Source organism: Myiozetetes cayanensis, unplaced genomic scaffold (genome assembly GCF_022539395.1).
Source record: "Myiozetetes cayanensis isolate MyiCay16 unplaced genomic scaffold, myiCay2020 scf3, whole genome shotgun sequence".
NCBI classification, from domain to species: Eukaryota; Metazoa; Chordata; class Aves; order Passeriformes; family Tyrannidae; genus Myiozetetes; species Myiozetetes cayanensis.
The window spans coordinates 10986936-11000268 of record NW_026087521.1 but is presented as its reverse complement, the minus strand read 5'-3'; the positions used below and the strand labels follow the sequence as shown (position 1 = coordinate 11000268).

General features: G+C 40.6%; 1 protein-coding gene across 15 annotated transcripts in view; it reads right to left on the bottom strand.

The window, feature by feature from the left end:
- Positions 1-13333, bottom strand: part of MAGI2 (membrane associated guanylate kinase, WW and PDZ domain containing 2) — a 719386-nt gene that overhangs the window by 680240 nt on the left and 25813 nt on the right. The window contains exon 2 of one of the 15 annotated variants that reach the window (XM_050324401.1): positions 1691-2307. The exons of the other annotated variants lie outside the window; for them this stretch is intronic. Coding sequence (XP_050180358.1) covers positions 1691-1736 — 46 coding nt within the window. The 5' untranslated portion in view covers positions 1737-2307. The remainder of the gene's footprint in view (positions 1-1690; positions 2308-13333) is intronic. 15 annotated transcript variants of the gene reach the window in all.

The following is a 13333-nucleotide window of genomic DNA, read 5'->3' as shown; positions in this document are numbered from 1 at the left end:
ACCTTGTGTTCAGTGTCTCAGTACTACATCAAAGAAGGGAGACTTTCCAGATTCCCAGATACTCCACAATTCAGCGTGCTCCTCCCAGCTCTCTTGGCTTCCTCCTCTTTCACAGGTAATCACATTATCCACCTAGAAGGGCTCAGTTTGTCAGTGCCCTCCTGCCTTCACACTGATCGTGCTGCATTACTCCGCTATGACAGGTGAAAGCTTGCAAGGTTCAGTAAAAGCAGGAGGGAGCTAAAGGCTCCAAGAAGAGCCAGGCAAATGGAAAAGTGCAATCATCAGTGCTGCAGTGGCAGGCACTGGGTTTATTTTAAGGGCTTCTTAAGTCTTACACTGTCAGCAAATCTGTCAGGCTTGCAAGGCCCTTGCTGTACTGATTGTAATTCTCCACTGAAGATGTGCAAAGCTTAGAGATGTAGTAACAAGCAAGGGTCCAAATGTGATATATTTTCCCCTTGAACTCTAGAGGAGAAAATACATGATCATTATGATGATAAGGAATATAAACCCACCACACACTCAGGCTTCAAAAAAGTCTGTGGTGATGTACGAACTCCTCAAGTAAAACCAGGTACTTCTCACACATGAGCACAGCTCCAGCACATACATCCTGGGACATGCTGGTGCCTTATTTCTGCCAAAGAACAGACTATGTGAGGGTAGAAGTACTTGCCTTCATTACTGGCAAAGCTATCCATTCTCTAATGCCTCAAGCATCCTTTCCAATGACCACAGTGCCCAGGAGTTTCAAACAGTCATCAGCTTCTGCTGAATGGCACTGCCAAGGAGATGGTATTGAAATATGTGCAAAGACAAGCTCACCCAAAACACATTTTTTTAATGTAGGAAAATTCTTGTTTGAACTCTGTAGCCATAACTTAGGGAAGCTTCATCTGTCACCAAGGTCATGGGCAGTACAGGGTTACTAAGCGCTCAACATAAGGTGCAGCAGCAAATATCCCAGATGCCTGTCAAGTCCACAGGTTTGGCCAGAAAATTACCAGTCAGGCATTTGCCAACATTTACTCTTTCCTCAGCACAGCAGCTTTGCTGCAGAGTCAGGCCCTCCCAGAACATGCCAAATTCCACATGCCTCCGTAAGAAACTAAGAATTCATCCCAGAACTGTCCCCCATTCCTGGGACAAGTGGCAATTAAACTCCATAGGATGGCTGAGGCAGTCATAAAGCTCAGAGTCCTCCAAAAGGACACTGAGTACAGAGAACAGTCACATACTGTACAGTGCAAAATAAGCTTTAATTGTTATCACATTTGTTTTCCGGTTTGACAAGTGCAAGGCAACTGTATTAACCTTATATAGAAGAGCTGCTGGCAAGGAGCAGACCTGAAAGTGAACCAATATTAAACTCCGTGGATTACCTACCACAACGGGACACTAATAAGCAAATAGAGATGACATTTCAAAATGGGACAGCTGTTCTTGTTGCAGCCAGGCAGACACTCAGAGCCCACCAGTTGAATTGTCCCATACATGTTTTCACACAGGCCACCCTTGTTCACTAGAACCAGATGAGATCAGACACAGTCCTGCCACACTTGACTGAGAAACGGGCCATCCTTACTGAGTGAGGCCTCAAGTTCAGAAAAATTACATGCATCAAGGTACAGCCTTTGGGCTTTATCCCTCTAGCTGATGACAGACAGAAAGAGAATTAAAATATTACCTGTTCTTAAGGGCAACCTGGCAAAAAGTATCTCCAGCACCAGCATATGTCATTTGAAATGCACTAAAAATATGAAGATTTCTAGTCTTTTCTGCCCTATTATAATGGTCCATTAGTCTGTCCACTTCCTCATTAGATTAAAATTTATTCCATTTTAATTACAATTACCAGTCTGTGACAGGGCATCTCCAAAAGCTTCCTTGATTCCCTGAGCCAGCAGACCACGCACCATAAACACTTTCTCTGCTTGGAAGTAGTGTAGGATGCCTGGCTGTCTTGACACAACAGGTGATTATGGAGTTTCTCAGGAAAACTGGCAGTCAAACTCTCATGTCTGGAGCGAGAAGTGCCAGGAACTTCTTATGTCCCACCAGGTTCTTCCACCTTAGAGGCTCACAGCTGCACCAGATCCCCATCCTACATAGTCTTGTTGCAGCTCTGCTTCATCCACCCTCTTGGTAAGCTTTATTTTGGCCTGGTGGCAATTGTACAGGTCTACTGGAGCCAGGAGTTCAAGATGTTACACAGTTGGTGTGCCCTCTGCAGCCTGGACTTCTGCTGGAGAAGTAGTGGGACACGGGAAAACCTGTTGCACTGAGCCACTCTGCCTGATGACTCTGTGAAGAAAGCAAGGGTCAAGGCTGTCACTCCTAACTGACTGTCTTGACCACAGCTGGGTCAGACTAACACAAGCAGTAGCTGAGCAGGTTCATTTCCTTCTAGACAGTCTGAACAACCTGCTCTTTCTCTGAGCAAAAAGACTTTTAAGGTGCTAGGTCCGGTTCATGCAAAAGACCCTGTTCTCCGAGCCCAGCTTGTCCTCATCCCTGCCTTCATGTGACTACAAACTCAGAACCGCTCCCTTCAAAATTGCCTAAAGGTAACCCAACTTACCCTCCCTCTCCCAAACACAAGACCCAAAACCGACTCACCAATGTCCTAATCCTGCATGCCATCCAGGAGGAGTGAGGAAGAACTTTCTCCTGCATGATCTGAAATGGAACAAGCCCTCCTCCATGTCAGCTGGCATTTGTGCACGGTTCAGTCAGAGGGCTCTCAGAAAACTATCAGGTGGTGATGGCCTGAACACGAATAATTGAGTCATGTTTGTGAGCTGCAGCCTGCTGGCAGAAGAGGGAAGAAGAGGACTGGCTGTCCCAATGCAAAGATTACAGTCTGAAGTGTTTCAGGCATAAGGGGTATCTGTTGCAGTACGAGGTCTGTGCCAAGAAAGATCTGACAACATTTCCGGAGAGAAGCTGGCCCCCCATACTGCTGACACGATCTTGACTAGCACACACCTCTGTGCACTGTAAGCCCACCAAAGGTGAAGCCTGAACCTACATGGACACACCAGGTGTTTCACTTGTGTCCTCTCCAGAGACATGAGAATTGTCCCACAGACAGCCTGACCTAAGAACATGAACTGAATGGCAAACCCAGTGAGTTCTATAAAACCTTATGTTCAGTGCAGAAGCAGGCATCATCCATGAGCAAGGGCAGCTGTACTCAACCACGCAACCTCTTCCAGCTTTTCTGCCCTAATGTAGCACTGGTGACCCATTTCCTGGAAAATTCCCAGGTGATGAGTTCAATACACAAGTGAGGCTTTGGCAAAGTTGTGGTGCCAGCTGCACTCTTCCCATGTGAAGAATAGACACAGGTGTCTTCTGGGACCAGTTGACAGTGGGCCATCTGGGCCAAGTGAGGTCTTGAAAAAGACTAACAAGAGAGTGTAAAGTCAGAGGGGGAAGGGTGATGGCATTAGCCTTTCAGCCTCATAGAAATCAAGCTCTTCTTGGCAATTTTAGTCATTCAAACCTCCTACTTGGTCCTATGCCTCCATGGCAATCCAGGTGGGACTCTAATGGCTCAGAGGGTTTGGATATTCAGAGGTCTGTGGTTTTTAAAGACATGGTAGTTTTCTGGTAGAAGAGGGTAGACAGAGCCATTGTTCTGTGTTCTGTACAAAGTTACACTAGCAGCATTTCCCATCCCTGAAGTGCTTGTGCACCTTCTAAATTCTTGTATATAAATGCCAGAATCCAAGACTCTTTTCATTAACTTCTGCTTCTATTTCTAAATTTTTTAAATGGCTAATCGCAGCTGTCATTGTTGCCGAATGAACATTTACCGCCTCGTTGTAGCCTTTAGAAATAGATTTATCATGCAAATGCTGGTAGAATTTTAAGTATAGCTGAAATAATGGGTAGTACTGTAATAGCCTTCCCTAAGATGTATTGTGCCATAGCTGGCCACAACAGTCCAAAAATAGAATGATTGTTCTCAAAATCAGCAGCACACCCAATATGCGTTTCTCATCTCTCATCACAAGGGACACTTCTGTTTTGTACAGTCTGACTCTTTCTTGCCTAGATTTGACTGGTCACATGCCATGCTAAATTAGTGTGGTTTTTGGATCTTTTTGGGTTTAGTTATTTATGTCATTCCTTTTGTTATATTTTTTTCATTATTTACATTTACCTAAGAGTAGGACACTTCTTATACCAAATTATATCAACTGCCTGTACCACCTGGAATCCTGCTTTCAGGAGGGACCAAAGGAGATTTTTAGAGAAAAGCAATTAAAAACTGGGTACTACTGCAATGCAGGTGCAGAGGGAGCAGTGGGAATTCTCTCCAGACACTGTCCTCATGGTCAGCTTACACAGCAACTCATTGGCTACTCTTTCATTCCCTTGAATTGCTAAATATTTTTTTCATATTTTAAAGAATATAAATCCCTGTCTCTGAAGTGCAAACATGGTGCCTCTTGGGATGACTTCATAACTGCAGTGAGTTCCAGTGTATGAGACTGAAAGCTGCCCAGCCTTTTACAGATCTGAGAAACAGAGAACTTTCAGGACCCTCTGCCATGTGAATTTTAGACTGGAAGGGGTGGGCATTCTTCTTTGCACACTGGCTTACTTTCCTTTTAGTGAGTATGAGGTTCATTTTGGAAGATGAAGAAAAAAGTGAAAAGTCAGACTTCATATTTTTGCTTTTCAAGCTAAAAAAATTTGTGATACACAAAAAGAAACCTGAAGAAGAAACTGTGTGCCCAAACCACGGCTAACACTCTGTGGGTTTTTTTGTTGTTGGTATAGTAATTGTCTGACAACCTCTCCATAAAAATCCTTTCTCTTGTATAACTTTGGAGAATGACAAACTAAAATTCAGCTACTACAAAGGGCATTTTTTTCCTTTCACAGAAAAAGTGAGTGCCAATTCTTTCACCATTAGTGCCTTTTTTCCTTCAGAGGAACCAATACAATGGTACAGACACTGCCCATTAACTTTCTGGTAATTTAAATTCTTTCTTGACATACCAGATTTATCCATTAGGTCTAACACTATATTTGAATTTTTTAACCTGGCAGATGGAAATACGCAATTTATTCTCAGGAAACAACAACAAAAAACCAACAAAACCAAACTGTGTTTGCTGCTGCTGTTTGTGGGGGGTTTTGTTTGTTTGGTGGGGTTTTTTGTTTGCTTTTCAATTACTGTTTCTAAAGTTTGCTCCTCTCCAAAATAAAAAAAAAAAAAGCCACAATGAGGAACTAAAAGCTATGAGCAGCCAAACACACTCTGCCTAAAGTCAAGTGAGTAAGTCCTCTTCAGTGTGATGGGAGCAGGAAAGGTCCCTACAGATAAGAAATGTGGGAACAAGATTTTAACTCAATCAAATTTCCCAAAACTAGATACCACTTGCCAATGAACCAGGGGTGAGATGCCTTCTGTAAAGCAGAACATCAACACAATTTTTTAGTCCATATAGGCACTGAAGAATGCATCTGTGATTGCTTAAACATGGATCACACAATGTAAGGCTTACTGACTGATGAGAGACCACAGAGGGTGCCTAAGTAGAAGTAAATTCATTTCTTCTGCCTCATTATTTTTATATCTAAACCAACATCAACAGACTTAAAAGAAACTATAAAATCCTTATTTTTAAATTACAGTGTATATATTACAGTAAAATGTATATTAACAAATTGCCCTGTGTTAAAAGCCAAATATATCAGCTAAATTTCATAGAAGCCCAGTCTATCCAAAATCAAAACTTTGCATATAGGAACTTCCAGCTAAAGACCAGGTTTCAGACATTATTATATATCCTTAACTCCACAACTTTCATAAAATGCTGGGTGTTCAGATTAGGGGTATATTCTTTTGATTCATTAGCATCAAGTTTAAATTTGATGGGCATTTATGGCTGGAGACAGACTTCATGAGCAGATTTACTTTTTCCTTCAAGAAGAATGCTTTGATGTGCTGCTAATAATTTAGCCAATTAGAAAACTCATTTTAGAAATAGCGTAGATAATTAGCCATCCCTTTTTGCATCCTACTGCTCTTATCATCCATGTAACTTCTGGTAGATAGTCAAGAATCAACTACTGAATTACAAATTGTAATTAAATGGTTATATTAGGTTTCCAAAATAAATCTGTGCTACAAAATAAAAGATTTAGCTATACGAGAAAAAGTCCAAATCAACCAGGGCTAAACAACCAGGTGCATTCCAGGTGAAAAGAAAATAAATGGGGACATTTCACATCCACACAGGGCAGTTTCTGAGCTCATTTTTAAACACTTCACAGTTCTATATATAGAAGACTTCCAACAAAAAGTATTTTATGGTGTCATGGAAGGAAGGAGTTTCACTAAGTAGCCTGGCTATTCAGGTATCATTACAAACTGTACTATACTGCCTGCACAAAACACCCCTGAGATCAAGGCCCCATAACAATTGCTGCTGTGTGAAGAAAAAGCCTATATCTTAAGGAGCTTATCGTCTAAGTAGACAGACTATAATCAGAATGGTGTAAACCCAGCCTGTATGGCATTTAAGCTAGTAATTTTTATTAGAAGCTATTCTTCCCATAAAAAACATGTGGGCATGAAACTGAACCTGAATCTCAGCGCCCAGACAATCCTCCACGTGCTGTCTTTCAGTTTGCAGTAGCAGCATAAAACATAACTTTGCCCTGTAAGCCTCAATTTTCCCAAAACTGTAAGTTCTTTCTATTCTACTTTCCCACAGTGAAAGACATTCTATTCCAAAACCTGACCTAATATAAGCCTGTGCACTAAGCAGTACATGGCAGACTTACAAAAGAATTCACAGTTTCTGAAAATGAAGAAAATTTAGAACCGCACATATCTATAATTCTTTGTGCCACTTAGGAATAATTTGGTGCTTAAACAGTAATCATAACTTCGGAGTAAGAACTTAATTACTTGCTACAACCTTATTATTTACATAAACACGGTATGCCCAGTAAACTGTGCAACTGGGTGTTGAAATATGGCAGTGATTTCTCCACCCCAAAAGCTCACCAAGCAGCTGTACAGTGGCTATGGACAGTGGCTTTTGTGCCACTTCTAGAGATTTCTTAACATAAACCCCCAACTATAGCGAACGTACAGCATGCTCAGTGTGCTTACTGTAAGCCTTAATCCAGGTATGGAATGCTAATAGGAGTCATGTGCTATCTCCAGGCTGATTATTGACCATATTCAGGAGATCACACCCATAGATCAAGACTAATTCACCACCCTGGCATTCCGCAGTTCCCCAGCGTCCCTGCCAGGCCACATCAAATGTGAGCAGATGATTCACCATAGCTTCATTCAGTGATGACTCTCCAAGTAAGACCAGAGGGATGTGAAAGATTACTAATACATCTGGCCACCAATGGCCAAGGTTCTGAGTAACTCTTCGTCTGACCTTAAAGTCAGATAGCGAATCACCTCAGGGAATGATGGCATGACCTCAGATGACATGGAAGTCACAGAACGAGAGGAATGGAGCTGACTGTAATTCTGACATTACTCAGAGGAAAAAGGATTGTTGAATGTTCTAACTTTAATCGTCAAAGGCAAAAGATTCTGATTCACTAATCAGAACTAAATTTTGCAGTCCTTGCTAACACCAAAAAAGGCTTAATCTTAAACACGTACTTCTGATTGTTCTTTAGTGATATGCTAAAAAAATGATAATAAAAGAAGACATAACAACCATAGTTTAGGTTTCCCAGAGATATTGTGTTAATTCTGTCCATGACAAATTAGGTTTAGCAAATTCTGACCTATTCCCAAATCTCAGAAGAGCAACCACCTACCACATACAGTTTAGTAAGACACTCTTCTTATGTTGATTTATATATAGAACAGTGGGTTGGATGGTCTTAAACATTTAAGTTTAGGCTTTTGATAAGTTCACATACCAAAAAAATTATTTAACTACCTCAAAAAATGATTCAAAATGAAAAGATAGCTGGGATGACACCCCCATTGTATGTGATAAACAACTGTAGGAGACAATTTTAACTCAGTGACTTCACTCTTTAAGGGCAAAACCGAAGAAAATTAAAAATGAGAAAGCAGACCAGCCTGCATTCACTTCTTCACGTTCATAGAATTTCAGAAGTACTGTGTAGAGCGTTTTTTCATCATATAAATGAATCTGGCATCTAGAGTGAGGACATCTACTTAGGAGGTAGCATATGACATTTGAGATCTCATTAGGGAGAAGAGAATTTGCAACTTGGGCCTCCCACTTCCTGGCAAGGGATCTAGTCATTAGGCTATTATATATAATACAGGCTAATGTATGTATATACAAATACACACACATACATATATATATATATATATATGTATGTAAATGCCAGCTTTGTTTAGGTATCTTATGAAAGGACTGAGGTTCCTAAGCCTCCCTTCACAACGCAGGTGGCAGCTTCAGGGTAGCAAACTTCATTCTCAAGGGCCGGTAGACCCAAGACAATAAAACAGACTACAGCCAAACTGAAGGAGAAAGCAGAGAAATAGGAACAATCACACGTTCCAGCAGCGCCCTGCTGAAGCAGTTTCGTATCTCATCTGAAACATCAGAGTTAAAAAACCCCCACACTATCTGAAACCCTAGTTATTTATGTTTACTGTTTGCTCAAAAAAAATGTGCAGACTACTACTGTGATAAGACATAAAAACATTACTTGTTATACTGACACGTGCTCTAGTAAACCATTTACAAAAAGAAAAAATGCTGTTAAATTCGTCTTATTTATATGTCTAAGCCACTGTATTCCTATCTGCCATATCATCCTTCATGCCCTAAGCACCTTCTTGATAGTCTGCTTCTTAAATTGCTTTTTATAGATGAAATAACTTTCCCCAGCAAATCACATCCTTTTGGTACGTAAGCCATGCAAATGAAGCCCAAGGGGGTAGTTTGCTGATCAGATGAAGGAGTCTGTATTTAGGGATTCCAGTTTAGCAACACTGAGGTTCACATTCCCATCTTCTGCCATACACCCTGTGTCTGACCAACTCCCTCTCACACCTCTTTGTCCACATAGTCCTTTTGCCCTCTGCAAATCCACATTGTTCCTCAAATCTCTCTCCCTATTACCACCTGCCTCCCCCTATATTGTTCCAAGTACTATTCTCCTTTCACCACATTTTCTCTTCTTCATCTCTTCAGTCCTACCCGTTCGTACTCCCCATGAGTGGCAAACCGATCCACTTGTCCTTTGAACTAGTCTCTTCCCTTATGTCTCCTTCTGTGTTATTTGATCTTGATGTGCTCAGCCATGGGAAGGTAATTGAGACCTACTCTCTGCATGCTGACCACCGAGCTGTCCAGCCAGAAGGTGCATCCACACGAGCTATCAGATCAGATGACACACTATCTCCCAGGATAGATAAAACCTGCCATATGTTTGTATGTTGTACAAAGCTGCCCAAGATGACTGGACACACCTAAGAGAAAAGGGCAGCTCAAAGAATCCTATATTGTCCAGCTAATGCCAAGCTCAACCTGCTGAGGCTGAAGTCCAAGACATCACCAGTCTAATCCAAGAATCACATTATGGATTTCCCAAGTGGTCTGACTGTTCTATTCCCTTCACTTGGATGAGTGGTTATTGCCAGATACACTCGGTCCTTTTGGGAAGGGCATGTTGTCTTTTCTTTTTTTCCCTTTATCAGCTGTGGCATTTGACTGTGACACAGCGAACTAACTGCTTCACTATCCTCTCAGAATTGTGACAGAGAAATGGTGATTAAGAGTCCTGCCTAATCTGGTTGACTCAATTATTGAATCGCCTAGCATAATTTTTTCTTCGTTTCCTAACATACCTCACAGAACTGCCTATGCCTTAGACTGGCTTAAGTCACTGCTAACGTCTGGGTTACTAATAAAGGACATCACAATGACAACATTCTGTTTTCTGACAGATACCTGTTAATATGGATTTTTTTTTCCACTGCAAAAAAAGTTAGACATTTGAACTCTGCCTTTTTTCCCCACTGCCGTTATCAAGTAACTGTGCATGATATACACACACATTCTGGAGCATGCAAGTTAAGGAGACAAGATCTAGTTTTATAATTCATAGCTCTGTTCACACAGATTTATTGCCTAATTTGGCATAAATCCTATCACTCTGTGTCTCAGAATAAGAAACCATACAGTTATACTAAGTGGTGGATAAGAAAAAGTGATCCGATGTGAAAATGATTACTGCATGGATCACAATGCATGGACCAGGAGAGCATTCAAACAGTGCTCAGAATTTGTAGTAGCATTGAATTCTGGTTTAATAAAATCATTAGCGGAATTCTGGGCTCAGCTTTGGTGTCTGTATTTTAAGCAGATGTTGATAAATTAGGGTTCAAAAGAAGCTACAGAAACAACTGGAGAGCTGGAAAATGGATATTACTGGATAAAGTTAATGTGTGTAGTTTACACATAGAAGGTTAAGAAGCAATTTAGTCTTCCTCTCCAGATACAAGTATTAAAGTATTTTTGACACTAGAGAGTTCTTTAATTTCCATTCAAATGCCTAACAAAGTTTAACAACTGGAAACTGAAGCTAGAAACATGTACTAGAAATAATCAAGTTTTTTTAAGAATTTGAATAATTAGCTATGGAACACTTCACCTATCATGAATTTCTCATCCCTTAAGGACATTAAATCAAGAGAGTGCATATTTCTAAAAGGTATGCTTGAGCTAAAAAAACAACACACAAAACTTCCAAAACGTATGGCCTTCCTGAAGAAAACCCATCTATTAAAGTGACATGGTAAGTATGAGGTGGAGTCAATTGTGTGATGGCAATGGTCTTGCTAGGTTAAAAAATTGTGAATCCTAAGATGAAACACACTACAAGATGGAATCCAAGAAAGGCCAGACTCAGCTGAACCTTCCCTGAAAAATCCACATGTCCAGAATCGATACCTCTGTGATTCCAGGTGTGATGTTGCACAGTCACCCAGAACATTACTGAGTAAAAGTAACCTTCACACAGAAATTGGTATTGTCACAGGACATCCTATAAGTCCTGAGAAAACAGACAAAGGAAATGAGACAATCTTTTAAATGTAGCTCTGAAATCGTGTCATTGGTCAGAAAAATTGAAGCTGTTTCTGTTAATGGTGGACCATGTATTTTCTGGACATTTTTTAAGAGGAGATGGAAGAATTGCCCACTCCAGAAGTTTCTTCATTCCAGACTCAAGCAACCATTTTCACATCTTCCAAGGCAATCAGGAGTTGTTGGCTAGAACTAAACAAGCAGGGCTTGCAGCCAGCTGCCTTGACAGCATGGGAACTCCCTTGCAATGATCCCTCTCTGCTCATTAATGTGAATTTGCAGATTTAGGCTCCTACCAAATCAGTCAGTGTAGCAGAGCCACACAGGCAACTCTGATTCCAAGAGTATTTGTCTTGATCTACTGCCTGAGATAATGTCATACTCAGTAAGCAGAACCTTTTCCTTGCCTAGACATTCCCATAAAACATACCACCATCGCAGTGAAGGCTGGTACTGCAACACAGCGCTCAGGATGCCTGACCCTACCTGCAGACTGTGTCTGCTTGGCACTTGTGAGGGGAGAGGGCTGGTCCAAGAGGTGAGATATCACAGAAGCTGGAAGTGGATCACAAACACAAATCAGGACAGCTGCAGACTCTATCACATGCTGAACGAAAGGCAAAACCAAGTTCTCTGTTTTAACTTTCCCACAAATATCTCATAGTGTGCCTCAAAAAGCCCCACAAAAATATCAGCAGGTTTTGAAAGCAGAGACAAGAGCCTGAGTATTGCCATCCTTTCCCATATTTATGGGGGAGACATTCACCTCCTTCTCCTTCCAGTACAAAAGACTCTCTTTTAAACCATCCTGCTCCAACATAAAGTTGCAGCAGCATGTATATAACTTCAAAAAAACCAAAACAAAACAAAAACCCCAAACAAACAAACAAAAAAAGCTAGCAATAACAAAGGTCTTAAAAAATACAGCACTGCAGACATGATTCCTCCCTGGGGAGAGGATGAAAGAGCAACATGTGACAGATGTTTGTCATGTCATTTTATACAGTATTTAAATGCACTTAGAAACAATAGTGATGAGAATGGTATAATAACCTAAACAGACCAGACTTAAAAAAAAGTGTGACAAAAATAACACTTGAATAAGAGCAAAAGAAATTAAATATAGAAAGACCAAAAAAAGTGTTTTTAGGAAGCTTCGTTTATTTTTATGTCAATTTAAAGAAAAGAATAAAGTCTCTTTTAAGGACTCTCTCAAATCCCAAATTTGTCTCCATTATCTGCTGACTCAGAAACTTCACAAGACACTCTGGCTGGGAAACTGCAGGGGTTGCTTCCGACATAATATAGTATTGATGTACCACTGAAGGATGTAACAACACCATGAAACAGAGCATCCTCTTAGCCTGCAGGGTTTCTAGCTATTCTCTTATGCTCCATATTTCCTCCCTGAAGCCAAACCCTCATTTTCCCTTATGTAAAACTCCTTTCTATACTGGATTTATAAAAAAGCAGATACAGAGACTAAATAAATTATCCTCTGGGAAAGTGACTGAGCAGTGAAATGTCAGAGTGTAATGGATACCTGATCATATAGGCATACAATTCAACTATGAAGTGTAAAGAGAAGCAAGATACTCTAATAATTCATTGACTCATATAAATATGTATGAAGGTAACTTACAAAATTGTCGGCCCAGTTTGGGCAGTATGTATTTTAGCATGCAAACTACTGCACAGTGGTTGCACATGCTCCTATGGGGAAGATGGCACAGATGCTTTGATTTTTCAGGTTGCTGCTGTTCACTAAAAGACACTGAAAGCAACACTTTTCAGTCTGAGCTGGTTATTGGTATTCCATTCTAGACCTGAGATGCTGAAATCATTCCTCAAACATAAGCTGTTAAGCAGCCTAAACAAAGAGAAATCCTGTGTAGCTTTTTTTATTTGTGTTCAGGTTTTCCGATTCTGCAATAATTAGATTAGGAGGTATCTTCAGTTTCAGATACTCCACCCGCAAGTTATAAAAAAATAAAATTAAAATGCAGTTAACCTACAGTTTCTAGAAAAAAACCCACAACTGTCACTGTCAACTTTTCCTCCTCACAGAGGCTCAACATCCATGAAGCTCCACTCTCTTCAGTAGTCTGTGCTTTTGAGCTCAACATAAGAACAATTTTCCACAACCTGTTCCCAAATCTAAGCCTGTGCTTCCACAAATTTCCCCATCTCTGTAAATGCAATGGAAGTTTTATAATGTAAGCCAAAACCTTAAGTCCATATCCACTCTA